This window comes from Eucalyptus grandis, chromosome 7 (genome assembly GCF_016545825.1).
Source record: "Eucalyptus grandis isolate ANBG69807.140 chromosome 7, ASM1654582v1, whole genome shotgun sequence".
NCBI lineage: Eukaryota > Viridiplantae > Streptophyta > Magnoliopsida > Myrtales > Myrtaceae > Eucalyptus > Eucalyptus grandis.
In genome coordinates, this window is record NC_052618.1 from 26,940,314 (window position 1) to 26,959,953 (window position 19,640).

Below are 19,640 nucleotides of genomic sequence, written 5' to 3' on the forward strand. Positions count from 1 at the left end.
GCCAATCGGTGTCTCTTTGGATTGATAATTGGCACCTCAAGAGTCCCTTGAACTTACATTTTTCGGATTCAGCTATTTATGGCTCTAGCCTTTCTAGGCAAGCGACAGTGGCGGACCTGTTCACCAACCATGGCTTGACGGTCAAGATGGTCTTGTATTCCTGGGAGCTTCCCCTTCTAGTCCTTGGCCAGAACTCGGATCATTTTAGCTGGAAGGGGAACACTTCTGAACTCTTCATGGTGGCTTCGGCTTGGGAGATCATTAGGAGGAAGAAGGCTCGTGTCTTCTAGCATGCGTTCATCTGGAACAAATCGATCACTCCAAGGTACCAAGTAAAGCTGTGGCTTATTGCCAAACGCAGACTTCCTATCCAAGCTTTGTTATTATCTTATGGTAAGATAGATAGCGCCTTGTGTCCTTTTTGCAATGGAGTATCGGATTCTATTAATCACCTATTTTTTGGATGTCGCATCACTACTGGCATCGCCTTCTTTTGGGCCACGAGATGCAACCTTCTATGGCGGAATAGATCGTGCGATGAGAATCTCAATTGAGCCGTTTCCTTTCTTGCGGGTAAAGACTTCTATAAGTACATTGCCCAGTTCTCTTTTGGTGCTCTCTGTTATTTTATTTGGAAGCATAGGAACAACATCCTCTTTAGGGAGCAGAACTTAGCCATTCCAACGGTGAAGAATCATCTCTTTAAAGTCGTTAGAGACAAGGCCATCACTTTCAGGAATGTGGACGATACTTTTAAAAATAAGAGGCTGCAGCGTAGTTGGGGTATCGATCTACTTATCTTCTCTGCTAGGGACTCTCCTGCTTCCGTAGGGCCTTAGCATGTCTTCAATTGCCGAATGGCTGCTCTTCCTATGTGTGGCTATCACCTTAGTGGCTCTTCACTTTTGTCGTTGGCGGATGCGGCCTCGGCAATGGGGTCTATTCGGCCTTGTGATGCCTAGTGTTATTTCTTGCTAGGTTCCATTTGCCTGTTGTTTAAGCTATTTTGTGCTTGTTTTGGTCCACGTTGTTTGCGGTCTTCTATTTTACTTCAGCTCCCATCCACTCATTCTGATGCTTCCACTCATTCTGACGTGCTGTCTCTTTGAATGTAAGTTTTTGACTCCGAACTTTTGTAAATTTGGTTCAAAGCCCAATAAATTATTACATTTTACCAAAAAAAAAAATAATAATTTTTGATAAATTTATAACAATTATTTCAATTTGAGATTTTTCATAATATCAATCATAAATAATAATTTGGATATTTTTTACCAAAAAATAAAAATAATAATTTGGATAATTGTCATTTGATACGCATGGAAGAAGATATTCAAAACCTTCGAGTTTTGGTACTGCCATGCTCCTCCCTCGGTTTCTCACCTTCCATCTTCGTCCTCTCTCTCTCTCTGCAAAATCCACGCCGACCCATTTTCTCTCGGCCCGAAGGAATAACCGCCGGCAATCCGCCAAGACCGGTCAATGCGTTGACCCGATGTTCCCCATCAACCCTAGCTCCGCCTTCGCCCTCCCCAAGCCCTCCACTCTCCTCGCCGCCCGCCCCTCCCTCGCCTGCCGCGCCGCCGGCGCCGGCGACGTCCCCGCCGGCCCCGCGTTCCCGAGGTGGCTCCAGTTCCCGGCCGCCTCCGCCGGGGACGCGGCGAGGGTCGGGCCGAACTTCGACGGCGGCGCGGTGGCGGACGCCCCGGCGGTGGCGCGGCGGGGCGGCGGCGGCACCGGCGGGGTGAAGGCGAATGCGAGGGAGAAGAGGTGGTCGCGGGACAGGGAGAGCTACTTGACGGACGACGGCGAGCCTCTCCCTCTCCCAATGACGTACCCGAATACGTCGCCGGTGTCCCCGGATGAAATCGACAAGCGACTCCGCTGCGATCCTGTAGTTGAGGTCGGTACTCTCTCTCTCTCTCTCTCTCTCTCTCTCTCTCTCTATGCGCTTAATGTAGCTTCTTACCCTCGCTGGTATGTTGAATTGCACTTCGGAGGTCGCTGCAGATTCGAAGTTTCGTTTTGAGGAGAATGGAAAATGATTATGTCCCACTGGACTAGGTGCGGAAAGATTAGCTCTGCTGTGTCCTCTTATGATGGGAGAATTGAGTAATGGGAGAACTTGACTGCAGATTTTTTTTAAGGGAATTATGGTTCTGATGCAACCGTTTGCGGTTTCTGGTGCATTTTGCTGGTCTTTGTTCTTACAGAACCGTACTGTTGCTTGTCGAATTATTTCTTTCAAAGCAGCAAAGCGATAGCAAAGAGTAATGAAGAACACAAATATGTCGTGCTGTCTGGTGTGATTCGTGGTTACAGATGCCGTGAACTAATTTTGCACCGTTCTTTAGCTAAAGATTTTTAATTTGATACTTGAAACTGAGGATGAATTTTGAGCCAACCATCTCTGCTCATGATGCTTTTAGCTGTCGCGTGTTACTGGAAATTTGCAATCAAGCATTTTCATCTGGATGACTTGTGCAGCCATCTCATTTCTTTCTAAATTTACGACATTCTCATGTAAGCGATTTAGAGTGACTCAGTTGAAGTGGATTTTTTGTCTTGGGTGTTCAAATTGTAGGATTGCAAGGAAGTGGTTTATGAGTGGACTGGGAAATGTCGAAGTTGCCAAGGTACAGGGTTCGTCAGCTACTATAACAAAAGAGGGAGGGAAACTATCTGCAAATGTGTACCCTGCCTTGGAATTGGTACAACTCTGCCCCCTTAGTAAATTGGGCTCTTGCTCTACCTATTATGCTTTTGTTGAAAACTAGTTTTACCTGGGCAAAACTTTATTCTCTCTGATCATGATATTCAAGGATAGAAGCATAACGAGGCAATAAGCCCATCCTAGAGAAAAGAATGTCTACTCATCTTTTTGCTAGCTGTGCTTCTATTTCTCACTTAGATGTTGCACATTGTTCTTTATTTTCTCCTTTTTTCCCAAGCCATCGGATTATCTTAATGAGATATTGTGCTACGCATTATGCTAATTTTATCCAGGATTATTTGTTCTTATTCTGTTTATTAGAAGAGATTCTTTTTCCTGTTTTGCATCTTTGAAATGGACTTAAAGCAGTTCCATTATGAGAAGCTAAGCAAATCTTCCATTGTAGGGGCATGTTAACATCACTAAAGGACTTTTTGAAGGAATATGATGAGATGTCACTTTTTTGTTTGTGATGTGAAGGCTGCTCGAAATATGTAGAAGCATTATGATGTTAACTTATAGATATATATGGTGGGACAACCTCAATGCATGAGTTCTTTCTGTCTTGGACTATCTTATATTGTACTCATAAGTGCATGCTCACACAATTTGATGTCTTAACAATTATATGTTAATGTTCGCTGATAGTTTCATTTCCTGTAAACAACAGCAAATTCTAAAATGTTGCATTATGCTTTGTTTGGGAAGTTAGGAGGTGGAGAAAATTGGGGGAATGGGGATTGAAATATGCATAGATTTAAATTTTCCCTCTATATCTCTCTACTGAAATTTACAAATATGCAAACTTCATACCCACTTCCTTTCTCCCCCCTTTCATTAGTTTTCCAAACAGAGCCTTGGAGAACAACTTATCAAATGAATCGGGTATAAATTTTGATGAAAAATTTTCTCTCTATATCTCTCTCATGGAAATTTAGAAGTATTCCAAACTTGACACCTACTTCCATTGCCCCCTCATTCCTTGTTTTCCCAATCAGAGCCTTAGAAAACAACTTATTGGATGTGTTGGGGTTGACACTTTGTTTATTTGCTATTGTGTGAGTCATGAGGTTAAAGCTTCTTAACAGTTTTCTCTTACTTGTGAAAGCAAGTTGAGTGTGATGCAGGCTCTGTCCTATGTGTCTGCATCATATGTGTTCTGGGCTGGTCAGAGGCTGCTCTTCTGATTCAGTTCACGCAATAGATCAGTTGGGGCCAAGAAGTGAAGCCTATATTGCAGAGCTTATTTTTATCTGGTTAAAGCTGAGTAACTCAAGCTCATAGCATGGGCATAGTAAGAGTCTAGAATACTTTCTTTCTCTCTCCTTTGGAGAGAGTGAGCTAGATAATCCATATCTAGAGCTCTTAAGGCTTGTTTTATATTTCAAGGAAATTAAACTGGAGATCCACTCTCAAGATGTGTTTATGTCTATGAGTCTTCTTTAACTGATAGACCCTCTTTGCATTAACAACTTTTTTGGCTAATGCAACATTTTCTGTGACGTCACACTCTGGTTGCAACTATGTGCCTATGGTATTAGTATAATTGTTATTTGAACTGTTTCAGAATATAGTAAGTGCAGTACGGTACTCTGAAGGATGGTGTAAGCCTTTCATATTAGAGAAAATGTATTGACCCTTCGACTATTTCTGATACTTCTTTACCACTGTCTGTTTCGCATATTTCCGTTTTTTCCCTTTAAAGCCCACTCAGCCGCATGTTGTGTAAATAAAAGCTTTAAATTTTTCTGTGATTTTTTTGTTCGTGGATGTGATAACTGTGAAGTATGTCGATTACTCCAGATAATTACCACTGAGGAGATGTTTTAGCTTGTGAGGTCAGCAATTAAATGCGGGAATTTGCATCGTGCTGGTTCTTGTTTGCCATCAATATACGATGTGAGCACCTCCAAGGCTTCATCTTGACGAGTTCTTGCTGCAGGGTATGTGCAGAAGATAACAGCTCGCAAGGATATTGAAGTAATGGAAGATTTGGACAATGGAAAGCCGCCTTGAGCAACACCTATCCGGATTAGCATCTCCTGGATTCATTGCTCTCTTCTTCTGCCATTTTTCCGCAAATCAAGCGATTTTCCAACCACACATCCATGCCGTTATTTTCCCTGTAGATTAGAAAGAGGATTCTTGTAATACAATAATCTCCAGGTATAATATGGAGAGAACGTAGGCAACATCTCTGCAATAGTGTTGATTGGAAGTCCCGAAAGAGGATACTGCACGGCTATTGAAAGGAATATATTCTTTTCTCTCTCTTTTATTTGTGCTCTGCGCGGGGTGACCACTGCTTTTGTCTCTCCGCGTCTTGCTTTGTAGTTTTGGAATCTATGCTTTATTCTTGACCTAAATTGTTCTGCAAGTTGAGAGATCGGGAATGTTTATCCGATGGTATCAGTACAAGGTACCTGTAACATGCGCACATGGAATGAAAGCAAAGTTATGCCCACTTTAGATTCGGAACAACCCAGAGACGCATGTATCTGTCGTCAATTCATTGCTATAAATACCAAGCTTGTTTTACTGTTTCCTGAAAAGTTTTGTAAATTTTGCATCCTGGAAAATGTCAACTTTCAATTATCTTGATTTGCAGTACAAACTTTCCAAGAAGAAGATCCTGCGAGGGCCATCCCGGCTCTTCTCTTCACGGTCCAGACAGAATTCTGGTCTCTTGCCTACCTACCAACCGAATGCCGACGAGATGAAGCGTGTCTTCGACAAGTTCGACTCCAATAAGGATGGCAAGATCTCTCAGCAGGAGTACAAAGCGGTCCTACGAGCCATCAGCAAGGAGAACCTGATCGAGGAAGTCCCGCAGATATTCCGGGTGGCTGATCTGGACGGAGATGGGTTCATCGATTTCAAAGAGTTCATGGAAGTACAGAAGAAAGAAGGCGGGATAAAGACGAAGGACATCCAGAGCGCGTTTTACACGTTCGATCTCAATGGCGATGGCAAAATCACGGCCGACGAGGTTCTGAAGGTCCTAGGGAGCCTCGGCGAGAGGTGCAGCATTGAGGATTGCCGGAAGATGGTGAGGGCGGTCGACCGGGACGGGGACGGCGCGGTGGACATGGACGAGTTCATGACCATGATGACTCGGACGCTGAAATCTAACTAAAAGGGGAGAACGAACGCTTGTGTTGTAATAGTCCTTGTGCAAATGTTCGCTCTTAGTGTCATGGGCTCTGCAAATAGCTGTTGTCGCTCTGTGGAAATCGTTTCTACATCTACTAATGTAAAAAAATAAGACTCTTCGAAGCTTGCCACCTCGTGACGTTTGCGAATTTCTTCGTTAACTTTGCGCACCGATGAAGGTTGTTAATTGATCGACGGTGCAGCTCCCGGTGGCTCCGGCAGGGACGATTTCAAGAGCGTCAGTTCGATTTAGGATGTGATCATGCAATATTTTATCCCCGTAGTAGGTGCTTTTTGGAGAAATCATCTATACAGTTGTAAACCTATCGTATGGCACTATATTCAATTCTAAACTTTTCGATTGTCCTAATTTCACGCTAAATTTTTTGATGATTAATGAATCTAGTCATCTCGACCGATTTTAACTAAAAATCGATGATGTGAACCCTCACCATTCTAAGAGAAATGGCCAGCTTTGAATTAGCTATTATGTAATAGGTTTACAAATTTTTAAATAACTATTCTGAAATTTTTTGGTGATCCAACTTCAAGTCCGTAGAATTATTTATGTGGTATTTGTTGATTTTAAGGTCGAGATAATGCAAGAATTACGATCTTGGGATTGACAAGGGGGGTTCTTGTTGATGAAGATTCACAATGCAAGGCTTGCCATTACTCAAGTACCGGCTCCAATCTCATGGATCTAGCTTCTAAATATATCTAGAAAGAGCGACAAGTGCTCCTCTTGACCCTCTCTTTTTATTTTATATAATCTTGATCATCGCTTGTATTACTTACAAAAATTAAGAAAGGAAATTTTATTATTATTCATGAAACGATTTAAGCATAAATTGTTCTAGGTGGTGGAAATATTTTTTTATTGAATAATTATTTTAAGAAATATAACCAATCATTTTTTAAAAATATTTTTTCAATATTTTTTTCGAGAAACAAACAAAGTCCTAATTCATCCTTTTTGTTTCAATCAAATGCCTAAACATTCAAAATACGACTCGATCAATGTAGTGCCTCCATTAAAGAAATCGCAACTCTGTGCATTACTTAGATAAAACGAGCACGATTCCTAATGTGGCTCGCTTATTCGATGACAACGTGTCAAGGCTTTAATAATGCGGTTCACTTCTCAACACCAACCCCGTCGCTGTTGCGGTCGGAGTTGTCGACCTCTTGCTCTCGACGGCATTGGTAATGACATCCCGAGCCACGGCCGGGTGTGTGGTAAGTAGGGGTGAGCAAAAAAATTGAACAAAACCGATCATTTCTAGACGATTCCCAATTCTTAAAATTTGAAATAGATGAATATTGGTTTGGTTTCCGATTTCAAGTGTAGATCCACCCACCCTAATCATCTAGATTGGATTGATTTTTTTTAATCCTTATTATTCCAAATTTCTAAAATCCTAATTTGCATTCTTTAATCACTCAAACTTAGGCACGCTCACCCTCATGGCTCAATGCCTCATTCATGTTCCATGATGATCATTCTAGCTTTGTTCGTGGAGATGATCATCAAGTTTAGCTCATCACAAGCTTGTTCTATCCACATCACTCAAGTAGTAGCTTAGATTATACAACAAGATCTGCAGTCTATTTTTGGAACCATCCGACAATGGGACCAGTCAATTTGGTAGGCCAATTCCCAATTCCACAAATTAAAGACCGACCTTTTTGGTCCGGCTCTAAATTTCAAGGCGAGAATCGGCCCATCCTCAGAAGTTAAAATCACAACCCCTAGATTAAATACATAGCGATAATATACACCCAAAGGCAAAGACCATATCATTATAGTGTTGGAAAGGGCAAAAACGACATTTCTCATGAAATTGAAGCCCGCCTTCGTTTTGCCGCCATCCTGGTGTCTTCCATCGGCGGTGCTCCGTCGTGCTCCTGTTGACTGTCTCTGAGAAAGAGAGAGAGAGAGAGTCATCCATGGACGACGACGAGGAAGTTCTCTCCGGCGGTTCCGATTCGTACCTTCCGACCGACGAAGAAGAAGAAGAAGAAAGCGAAGGAGGAGGAGGAGGAGGAGACGGAAGCGAGGACGATGAAGAAGACGGAGAAGAAGAAGAAGAAGCCGCCGTCGAGGGAGGAGCTAGGGCAGGTCGCGACCGTAGATCTAGAGGATCCTCCGTACCGGCCGGCGGCGACGAGTGCCGGAAGTCGAAGAACATCGACGCTCTCGTGAGGTGATTTCCTATTTTCCGATCCCTGTTCCGTTTCTGCACTATATTGACGAAATGGTGGAGGGGAACGCTCTGAAATGGAGGTTTTCTTCGGGATAGCTGACGCGATCGATTTGCCCCGAAGTTATGGTAGCTGATGAACTTATTTCAATTTGCCTATGCTTTATGGATTGTATGGCGACCGAGGAATCGGCTATAGAATTGTTTGGCGGGGGTTTTGCTGGATTTTAGTTTTACCTTCTCTTCTGCCTGTTGATCTGGCTGGATTTTAGTTAGGTTTTATTTCGCGTTTGATATGGTAGATTTCTGCCATGTGAATCTGTGTCTCAGGGGCAACCTCATCGTGAAAAGGCAGGCGCTGTTACCGAGAGTGCTTTCCGTGACGGAAGGAGCTGCCGTGTGTCGGAAACCCTTCAAACCTCCCTGCACTGATGGATATGGTGATAGGAACGGACAGCTTCACCGTCGCCTTTCAGCCCGTAAAAGATTTGTACCATGGGGTTCTTCCAGCCCTGCTTTGATGGAAGTAACTAACCGGCTCAATTGGTTACCGAGTGCTGCCGAGAAGGATGTGGAGGATGAAAAGGTGGAGCTGCCGCCTGGGGTTGAACCTCTGGTGCTGTGGCAGTCTGAAGATTCGGAGGTTGCATCTGGTAATGCAGTGTTGATTGAAGTGGATCCATTGCTTGTGCGTTTCCTTCGACCCCATCAAAGGTAATGCTCTTGAAAGACATCTGGAATTGGTTGATGAAATTCAGTTGTTGTCAGAATACTTTAATATGTTCACGAGCTAGGCGCGTGTGTTGCATGCGCGTGTATGTGAAGTTTTAGAGGACTGATCAGAAATAGGAAGAGTTTGTGGCATGAAAACTCGCTGCAGTATTCAAGAAACCAGTTTCTTATCTTACATAAAACTAATGAAGTGTTTCTCATTTATTCATGCAGGGAAGGTGTCCAGTTTATGTTTGAATGTGTTTCAGGTCTATCCGGTAATGCCAGCATAAATGGATGCATTCTGGCTGATGACATGGGGTAAATATCTTAGCTTTGCAATGATGTCACTTTGTGTGTCTTGACATTGTTCTATGTCCTCTTTGTTCAGATACATCTCAAAATTTGTGTTTTTTGTTGTACCTTTGCAGTTTAGGAAAGACGTTACAGTCAATCAGTTTACTGTACACACTGCTCCGTCAAGGATTTGATGGAAAGCCAATGATTAAGAAAGCCATCATTGTCACTCCCACTAGTCTTGTGAGTAATTGGGAAGCAGAAATTAGTAAGTGGCTGGGAGAGAGAATCCAGCTTATTGCTCTTTGTGAAAGCACCCGAGATGATGTCATTTCAGGAATTGATCGTTTCACAAGTCCCCATAGTTCTCTACAGGTAAATTTGTTATTCAGTTTTCATGTCTTAGGAAATTTTCACTAAATTCAAATTCCCTTGCGCAGGTTCTTATTGTTTCATATGAGACATTCCGGATGCATTCATCAAAATTTAGCCACAGTGAATCCTGTGAACTCCTCATTTGTGATGAGGCTCATAGACTAAAAAATGACCAAACATTGACAAATCGGGTAAGATATGCTTACCGGATATGCTCCTGCATTGGTTGATGTCTGTGATTGTTCCTTCTTTGACATCATTGTTAAACGTGCTAGGCTTTGGCTGCTCTCTCTTGTAGACGTCGCATTTTGTTGTCAGGGACCCCAATGCAGGTAAGAAGTTTTTGTTTCTGACTACCATTTTCCACTTCTGGGTATCAAAGTGTTTGCTTCTGCTTTCAATGTAATATGTGTCTTTTTATTGATCACTCTCTCTCTCTCTCTCTCTTAATTAGCTTTTTAACTTTTGTTGTTACTCAGAATGACTTGGAAGAGTTCTTTGCCATGGTTAATTTCACAAATCCTGGAATCTTAGGTGAAATTGCATACTTCCGACGTTACTACGAGGTGAGTCATTTGCTTTACTGGCACACGCTTTTGGCATCTGTTATAATGTTGGAGTCAAGATAATTATAAGACAGAATGCACAGAAAGAAAGATGTGATATTCATGTAATTAATCTTCTATTTCATTGACAGTCTTATGTGTAATGGTGCTACATTAATGATCTCTCTCATCAAGATGAGTTGTGGGCTGATGGTTTAAGAGCATCACCTTGGTTTTGTGGTTCACCATGGTTAAAATAAACCCCAGGTGATGCACCCACTGAACCATATTAAATAAAAAAGGCAGTTGAGTCATAGGGAAGCTTTGTTATTTTGTATGAATCACTTCAGATTAGAATGCCTGCAAACTAGTCATTGTCAGATGGAAATCTTTTCGTTTCTTGATTGTAAAATCAAGATGATTTCACTTAGAAAGGTAGTCATACAACCTACTACTCATGCACTAGGATATATTGTCGCTGTACAAATTCACTGGCGATTAAAGAAACCCTTTGTGGTTACCTCCATCTCTGTGTTTTTCAATTTCTAATTATCTGCTTATTTTGGTGAACCTGTCACATGACTTGCAAAGGCGCCAATTATCTGTGGAAGAGAACCTACTGCCAGTGAAGAGGAGAAAAATCTAGGATGTGAGCGCTCTTCAGAGCTCAGTGCCATAGTAAATCAGGTATATTGTTGCACTAGCAGACAATCCAGGAATTTATCATTATTTGCGATCTGGTTTGCTATCTAGTCCTATAAAGTCATACAATCCTGGGATTCATCATTTTTTCTCGTATAAGTTCTATGGTTGGTTTCTCACAAGGTTAATTTCTGCGTGTAATGGGTGTCATTGAAATGTAAATTGACCTCAGCTTTGCATGGTTTATGTTTGTTCAGTTCATACTAAGGAGGACAAATGCTCTTCTATCAAATCACCTCCCACCGAAGGTTTGTCTCTTTAATGGTGAACCGTGAGAGATTCTGGTTATTTATCTACTTTCTCAGTGTTTTCATTGCCTCATGATTTACTGGATAATTAGTTTGAATGAGACAAGCTCATTTGAACTCTTGAGTCTCTAGTGTTGCTTCATTCTTTCTGACTGATGTATATTTCCCTGGCTTACAATACCCTGTCCCTGTATGGGACAGAATTTTAGGCTTCCTGATAGAAGAGAAATTTATTTCATTGACACAACGGTTTGATATTTTGTTGCACAAAAAGATGAGCAACAGCAGAGATGAAACCGCCTTTCTGTTCCAGGAAAAAGTAGGCTATACCAATGTCATATCTTATTGAAGGGTTAAAAATTACACAATTAACTTTTTGATTTGTTCTTCAGGTATTTCCTGCTCGTTATTATATTTACTCATCATAGTTCTGTGACTTTGACCTCTTTTTTCTCTTTCAGATAATAGAAGTTGTTTGTTGCAAGTTATCTCCACTTCAAACAGATCTTTATAACCATTTCATACATTCCAAAAATGTAAGGATATATGCTTTCCAATCTCACTTTGTGGTTAATGCATTAGCTGTATCAGAAGTTCTCATCCTGTTGTGTTGCCCTCAAATGCAGGTTAAACGAGCAATAACCGAAGAAATGAAGCAATCGAAAATTCTTGCTTACATCACAGCTCTCAAGAAGCTGTGCAATCACCCAAAAGTACGACATTCATACCATCTAAATGTCTTTGCTTGAGACTTTCCCTGGCCTCTTCCATTTTTTGCATCTGCTCAAAGTCCAATTTGAAATGCACATGGATGCACACTCTGATTAATCAATTGCAGCAGCTTTTTGGTTGCTGTACCATTATAAGGACAGCTTTTACTTAATCCAATGCATCTTAATTCTTGTTATGTGTCAGCACTTCAGATTTTTCTGCATACCTGTATTTAGGCCTTTTGAGATGATCTGCTTCATCCTCCACCTCTTGTACCTCTTGGCCTTTTCATTTTAAGCATCTTCTGCAGTATTAAATCTCTTTTCATGAAACTTTTCTTCTGTAGCTAATCTATGATACTGTCAAAAGTGGGAGTCCCGGAACTTCAGGGTTTGAAGATTGTGTACGATTTTTCCCGTCAGAGATGTTCTCAGGAAGGTTGGCACTTCTATTGCACCTTTGGATTTTGCATAGTGTCACAATATCATGTTTCTCAAGGATTTTATCATTAATTTTTTGTAGGTCTGGATCCTGGAGTGGGGGTGATGGGGCCTGGGTTGAACTCTCAGGGAAAATGCATGTCTTGGCCAGGTTGCTGGCCCATCTTCGTCAACGGACAGATGATCGCATTGTCCTTGTCTCAAACTATACGCAGGTTGTCTTCATAATAATGAAGTAATTGAATGCTATTAAATACAATTTGAACTTCTTACCACCTTTTAGTGTGTAATCTGGCTTATAAATAAATTGTCATTCATGATACACTTGTCACTGACATTGCCAGCATATGTTGCTAATTGGTAGCAAATGCTTATTTTACCATTCATTATGAAAGTTTGCTGGTAACAGAGTGAGCATACGCATTGCATTATTCGCTCTTGGATACAGTAATTTGTCTGTCATTGCAAGAATAGTATCCATTTTAAGGTTCCTATCCACTCTCAGTAGGTTTGATGGTTTTCAAGTTATTTTGTTCCATAATAGGGTATCAAGTTTCAGTGAAGCGGCAAAGCTTAGTAGTCTCATTTCAGCTCCCTATGAGATCCTAAACATTTTCTCCACAAATTTTAGTTCTTCTCTTTCTTTGTAGTTTATCAGTGACAAGGAAGATTTTATCAATCCTTTGATTCTGCATTGATTCTGTGATATTTACCGTCGTTATCAACCTTTGAAGAAATGCAATTTTGTGGAGAAAAAAAGAAAGAGAGTGCAATGGTTACTGAATTGCTGTTGTGTTCTGTAGGATATATGATGTTGCCGCTTAACGAAAGTTCTATGATATTGTATGGGAATTTTCTGCTTGTAATCATTCATTCTGATCATCTTTTTAGACACTTCGATCATGTTAATCAATTTGAAAGTGGGAAGTAATTTGAAATTAGTGACCATTCTCAATAACTTAAATGAGCATGGGGAACTTACATTTCAGTCCAGGGAATATTTCAGAGGGGCTTGAGAGCAAGCCTTCTCTTGTGCATCTAGAACCTGTTTTACTTCTGCAGTCTGATTATATTTTAGTTGATTGATTTTTTTTTTTCAAAAGCACAAGTCACTGAATCAATTATCTGTCTTACTGTTTGCAACTTACCAGACATTGGATCTATTTGCCCAATTGTGTCGTGAAAGAAGATATCCATATCTGAGGCTTGATGGATCCACAACAATCAGCAAAAGGCAAAAGTTAGTCAATCGTTTCAATGACCCATCAAAGGTATAAAGTTATTGATCAAGCAGTAGTCAAGATAGGTTGGTCTTTGTTCTTAAAGTTCCTTCTCTAGTGAAATGGGCTTCATTCTAATCACCCTTAGCTGATAATTTCCAGGATGAGTTTGTATTCCTCTTAAGCAGCAAGGCTGGTGGCTGTGGGCTCAATTTGATTGGAGGTAATCGCCTGGTCTTATTTGATCCAGATTGGAACCCAGCCAATGACAAGCAAGTAATCATTTGAACCTCACTTCTCATGTATGAGAATGGCTTTACTGCGCAAATTGCCTAGGAAGATATCTTGATTGTGCCAATTGTCCATTTGTCTTGACAATCAGGCTGCCGCCAGAGTATGGAGGGATGGACAGAAAAAGAGAGTTTACATTTACAGGTTTTTAAGCGCTGGAACAATTGAAGAAAAGGTTCAATATGAATCAATCTGGATTCTCTGCTAATACTGTTTATGTTTTTTTAAGTATTACAGTCTTCGAAAGTTCCATTTTTTTAGATGCAGTTTAATAGGCTATTTAACATCTGTAGGTATATCAACGTCAGATATCAAAAGAAGGTCTTCAAAAAGTTATTCAACAGGAGACTAGTACACTTGCAGCGGAGGTACAGAGTGATGCTACTTTCCGACGTTTATCATAGCATACTCTTTTTTTCTTTTTTCTTTTTTTTTTTTCCATTTAATGATGGTAATGGAGAGTTAGAAATGCAGGGTAATTGTCTTTCGACGGAAGAACTGCGTGATTTATTCACATTTCATGAAAAGTCAAGGTACTCAAGTTTTTTTTCTTCCCATATCCATGGCTTCCCGTAGTCATTTACAAGAGTAGGCACTTTATTTAAATTAGCAAAGTAGAATGCAATGTGGAGGTTTGCACCATTTGACTGTTTTGAAATTTAAATTCAAAAGAGTTTGGGGTTTATTTTCAGTCATCTACCTGTCACTGATTTATTGTGTTGAATCCAAAAACATTTTCCGCTTGGCTTCTTCATCATGGTTTTGATTGCATAGGCGGGACATGCTGGAAAAAAAATAAAACTTCAAAATTCTGTAGAGCTGACTCTCGTCTATATTTGCAGTTTAATTCAGACTATGCTGGCCTTAATTTTATGAGATTCAATTAGTGCAGTAAAGCTAGTCACCTAATTCTATCAAGGTGTTCATCTCTCTCTAGCCATGCAAATATGCAAATACAATACACTATTAAGTTTTTAATCATGCTAGCAGCTAGTAGCCCTCACCTGTTGGGCTCAGAACAATTGACACAATTCGCTAACTCCACTCTTGGCATGTTAGCGTAAGAAGTGTGAGGGTGGGAATCAACTTTGGTCAGCTTCACTTTTGATTCAATCTTCTAGACAAATGATCCATCTCATAATACCTGATCCACTCCGAGATTGTCATACTGGTACCTCCGGCTAAAGTCGAACCCTGTCCTGCTTTCAAACAGCATCTGCTTCAGTAGGCAGTGACATAGTTTATGCACTGATGAAACCAGTGCAATGTCCATTTTATTGAGAACAGAGCTAATTTAGATTGCTTATGTGGAAAGCTCGAAATATCTTATAAAGAAGAGCAACTTCGAGAAGGTAGGTCTTGAAGTTGGAAATATGTTATAATGTTGAACTAATTTAGATTGCTTAAGTTTCTGGAGATTTTGTTTTTCTCGGCTACTGCTGTGATAGGAACTTAGTGCAACTTGGGTTTTATTGCATAACTGAGATATGGCTGATGAAGGTAAAATGTCAAAGTTGAAAATGGTTAAGTACATTTTTGTATTTTATTTAGAACATCCTGCCTTGAAACTCATGAGATCATATTCTTGGGAGATGCAACCTTACAGGATAGAATGTCACTTAATTTGTCAAGATGTTCATCTGTTTCTATCCATGCAAATGCAGTACTAAGTTTCTAATCAAGCCAGTAGCTAGTAGCCTTTAGCAATCCCCTTGTTCAGAACAATTAACATAATCCATTGAGTTCTCTCAACTTCCTTGCTGTTGGTTTAAGAAGTGTGAGGATGGGCATCACTTGCTCTGGACAACTTTAGCAGCTTCACTGCTTATTCAATTATCTAGATGAATGATCTATTTCAGAATCCCTCATCACTTCCTAGATTGAATTTGTCTGGTACCTCCTACTGAACCCCGTCCTGCTGCCACAAACTCTATGAGATATTCAACTTAGAGATAAGCTTCCGTCCTTCAGTGACAATTTTCTGAGCGCTGATAGAACCAATGAAGATTCTCTCTCCTACTTTTGTGTTGAAATTAGGCCATGTGGTAAACTGGAAATGTTTAATAAAGAAGAGCAACTTCAAAAAGTAATTGGTAGGTTTTCCAGTTGCAGACATCTTGCTTGCACATGATAGCCAGTTTAAATGGAGCATCCTGATGTTTGGGTTTGTCCCCTTAACCTCTTTCAGTGCATCAGCAATTCTTTTCTTGTCAATATGCTTGACCCTATGTGATGGTAGAAACTTCAAGCAACTAGAAGCATTTTGCTCAAGGAAGCATGGAATCTTAATTTTTGGGGCTTTTCTGTTTTATCAAAAGAATCAACTTCTGAGCCATATATTTTGCGTTGTTTGTCACTTGCTGGTATTTGTTCCCTTGCAGTAGTAGAAAATATATACCTCTATTCTGTAAGTTAAATCGTTGTTCTGTATTTTTCTAGGTCTGAGATTCATGAAAAGATGAACTGTGTTCGTTGCCAGCACATTGATGACACTGAAACCACTGGTGACAGAAGAGATAGTGCATTGGATCAAAGTGCCTCTTTGACAGATACTTCTGACATAGGTTCATTTGCAGAAATAGCTGGATGCTTGCATAAGTTAAAGGCCTCAGAAAAACAGGTTAGTCAACGATCAGTCTTTTTACAACACTTACTAATGTTTCTAGGCATCTGAGTTTATTACTGGTTGTGATCAGATAGGGACGCCGAAGGAAGAGGACTTAGGCAGTTGGGGCCATCATTTTTCGGCTACGTCAGTACCAGATATTATCTTCCAAGCTTCAGCTGGTGATGAGGTCTGATGCTTCCTATTTGCACAAATACTCAAGATTCTCGCTTTCACATATGATTGTGGGATGGGTTTAGTCTAAAAGATTGTGAAGTTGATCATGTGAGAATAAGAGATCTAGCGAATTCAATCATCGAATGAAATATAATTCACTGGAGAAGAACTTGGTCATCAGTTACTGGTTCTCCTTGCCCTTTAAAATGAGATTGTTTAGAGATCTATCTGGTGAGGATATGTTCCCGTTGCTTGCTGATTGTGTACGAGGATAAGATGAAATCAATTGTTTATTCAGTCCAAGTGCTCTATTATTGTTGTGAAGATTATTCCTGCAATTAAAGGAAATCAAGGATATGCATATGGTAAAACATCTAGGAAACAAGAAGTAATTATCATGTCCTATCTTGCCATTCTTGACTGTTTAAGCATTTGATCACTTTGATTTATAATTCTCGACCCCCCATTCCCAGCTCCTGTTTCTCCCACCTAATTTGAATAGACATTCGTGCAATTACTTAATGATCATTTTCACTCACCTTGCGGATCAAAAATGGAATTGGTGATTATCTGATGGATAATGAGATGATTGATCATCTCTGGTGAGGTAGGAATTTAAATGCCTGTGAGTTTGAGGTAGCATAGATCTATCCATTTTCTAAGTTTCTGTTATTAAATGTACTCCGAATCCATTCCCAGTTTTACAGTGCTCAAATGTTCATACCAATGCAGGTCTCATTCGTCTTTACAAATCAAGTGGATGGGAAGCTTGTCCCGATCGAGACAGCAATTAGCGAAAAGATCAGGACAGAGGAGAGCAGGCTCGACCTGAAGCAACTTATGAACCGGAAAGCCAGGCTAGAACCGCAGCGTTTAAAGGTGCAACAGTCGCATCCCAGTTCCCTCTCAACAGTTCAATCTTCACTAACCAAGACTTCACAAGGGTCAGAAAGAAGACCACTTAAAATCATCCTAAAAGGGACAGGGCTTGCACAGTCGAGGAACAAACTGACTCTTGCTCATCAGCTGCCACAGAAAAGACCATGCGATGGTAGTTTAGAGCACGACGATGACTTCTTGTGATGATTCCAGCATCTCGAGCTCAAGTGACAGGCTGTGTAAACTTCCTCTTCTATGTTTGCCGTTCATTGGATTGATCAAAGTTCAACAGCACATGCAGCTGCACACGATCCGGCAAAAATAAAACCAGTTTGGATCACGGATTGATACCACAGCACGGATGGCACCAAGAATCTATTCTTTCAGAGGAACCTTCCCTTGCGAAAATTAAAGCAGGAAGCATGACTATCAGAAACTGAGAAACACTGTACAGACACCCGGCTTAACGTCCAGGAGAGTCGTGCCTTGCGAATAATTGGCAGTCCCAATCGCAACATCTAGCTGCATGGCACTACTACTGTAGAATTCACTAATCAGAGCACACCCTGTGATTCATGAAGTACTTTGTCTGAGGATAACATTACAAACGAGTATGCGACATGCATATGTCTATATGTTTTGTTTCTCTTTATTTTTGTGCTCGTGTAGCACGATTTGTTAGCCTTTGTTTTTGGCTGACGGAACGCAACTACAAGTGTTTATGTTAGGAGAACATATAAATGTCGAGGACAATTGTCAAAAATACCACATATTTATTTTACAGTGACTGATTTTATCATAAACCTTTTCAATTTAACCAATTTAATTCTAAACCTTTTGACTTTTTGTCAATTTAGCCATTCCAATCACTTTTGGCTGGAAAATCGATGATTGGCCTGTGGATAATTTTTTTTTTAAATCTGAATTTTTATAATTTTTTCTCATATATATATATTGTTTTACTGTTCTTCTACGAGAGGCCAACAAGGTCACTAAGGCCTTGACTCACTCGCTGGCCCTGTGCGTGCGAACACCGCTCGTGGCCAATGGGCAAGCCCATGACAGCCCTTTCAATTTGCACAGAGGCACATGCTGCGAAACCCTTCACCTGCTTGCCAGCGAGGGTCTTGCGGCCCTCGCCTGTGGTTGGGGAGGGTCACCAGCCATCATTGAAGCCTTGGCAGCCCCGTTGACCCTTTGGAAAGAAAAACAGTATAGAAAAAAATTCAGAAATTTCTTTAAAGAATTGCAAATGCTGTCTACATCAACATCAAACATCGGCCATGCCACGTAAAGCGGCTGACATTCATGTTAGCGACTATCGATGAAAATTGATCAAAAAGAGTACATCGACAAATTGTTAAAAGATTTAGGATTAAATTGATCAAATTAAAAATATTTAAAACTATATTGGTAGAATTTTTTTGGACAATTTTCTCATTAACTCTCAGTCATAAACGGTTGGTAAGTGAACTACTCTACCACTGCATATTGGACAATGTAAGAATGTTCTGCCCACCGCTCGAGAAGTTGTCACTTGACAAAAATCGTAGTTATACCGTTTTTGACGGTTAGCTTAAGATAAATATATTTTTGAACTTCTATGTAACGAGCAATGAATCTACCTAAGGCAGACCATGTCAAGATTAAAAGTTACGTCTGACTCAGGCAAATCTAAAAAAAGTGTTAAAATAGTCGTAAACCTTTTTGTATTTGTATCAAATTAATCCTAAACCTTTTGTTGGTGTGAATTTAATCCTAAACATTTCACTTAGTGCCAATCTAAAATGAACAACTTTTAATAATATTGTAATATTTTTGAATTTTTATTTTTATTTTCTTTTTTCCTTTCTCCTCCTCCTTTCTCCAATTAGTTGCTGAGGTCAGTTGTCCACATCAGCGCCGATTATGCTACGTTAGCCGAATAACGCTCAGTTAGCAAAATTTGGCCAAAATTAATCGGAAATGATTGAATTGGCACCAAGTGAAAATATTTATAACTAAATTGACATTAACAAAAGATTTATAATTAAATTGGCACAAATGTAAAAAGTTTAGAATTTTTTTAACACTTTTCCCGGCAAATCTACCCAATATGTCCAAGAATTGGATACTTCTTATGGTATCTTGGTCCTGCTCCAGTCAAGGTAGGGCGGGGGTGGCGACGTTGCCGGAGAGAGTCGGGGGACGATAACAAAGTTAAAAGACGAATCACCATTTCGTTCAGAGCATGTTGGATTTTCGTGCCAATCAGCCTCTTTCAAAGAAGCTCCAATTTCTAGGGAGGACGGATCTAACTCCATGTGATTAATCAAGAATTTAATTGAAAGCTTGAAAGCTACAAGAAGAGTTATGTAAGATCATGGCCA

General features: G+C 40.3%; 3 protein-coding genes across 3 annotated transcripts; all 3 read left to right on the top strand.

Annotated features, from left to right (window-relative positions):
- Positions 1 to 1,352: 1,352 nt before the first annotated feature.
- LOC104453201 (protein disulfide-isomerase SCO2) lies at positions 1,353 to 4,991 on the top strand. The gene is made up of 3 exons (XM_010067721.3): positions 1,353 to 1,903; positions 2,585 to 2,711; positions 4,656 to 4,991. Exons 1-3 carry the CDS (start codon positions 1,361 to 1,363, stop codon positions 4,727 to 4,729), a joined length of 744 nt encoding a protein of 247 aa, XP_010066023.1. The 5' UTR covers positions 1,353 to 1,360; the 3' UTR covers positions 4,730 to 4,991.
- A 149-nt stretch (positions 4,992 to 5,140) lies between these two features.
- Positions 5,141 to 6,005, top strand: LOC104453203 (calmodulin-like protein 30). The gene has a single exon (XM_010067722.3). It carries the CDS (start codon positions 5,292 to 5,294, stop codon positions 5,847 to 5,849), a length of 558 nt encoding a protein of 185 aa, XP_010066024.2. The 5' UTR covers positions 5,141 to 5,291; the 3' UTR covers positions 5,850 to 6,005.
- A 1,636-nt stretch (positions 6,006 to 7,641) lies between these two features.
- LOC104455368 (protein CHROMATIN REMODELING 25) lies at positions 7,642 to 18,053 on the top strand. The gene is made up of 21 exons (XM_039316626.1): positions 7,642 to 8,073; positions 8,401 to 8,784; positions 9,016 to 9,102; positions 9,213 to 9,453; positions 9,519 to 9,644; positions 9,729 to 9,785; positions 9,933 to 10,019; positions 10,590 to 10,685; positions 10,898 to 10,948; positions 11,410 to 11,484; positions 11,575 to 11,661; positions 12,006 to 12,097; positions 12,182 to 12,314; positions 13,251 to 13,370; positions 13,482 to 13,595; positions 13,702 to 13,785; positions 13,904 to 13,978; positions 14,085 to 14,143; positions 16,050 to 16,230; positions 16,307 to 16,405; positions 17,125 to 18,053. The coding sequence occupies exons 1-21, from the start codon at positions 7,817 to 7,819 to the stop codon at positions 17,473 to 17,475; spliced, it is 2,856 nt and encodes a 951-aa protein (XP_039172560.1). The 5' UTR covers positions 7,642 to 7,816; the 3' UTR covers positions 17,476 to 18,053.
- The last annotated feature ends 1,587 nt before the right edge of the window (positions 18,054 to 19,640 follow it).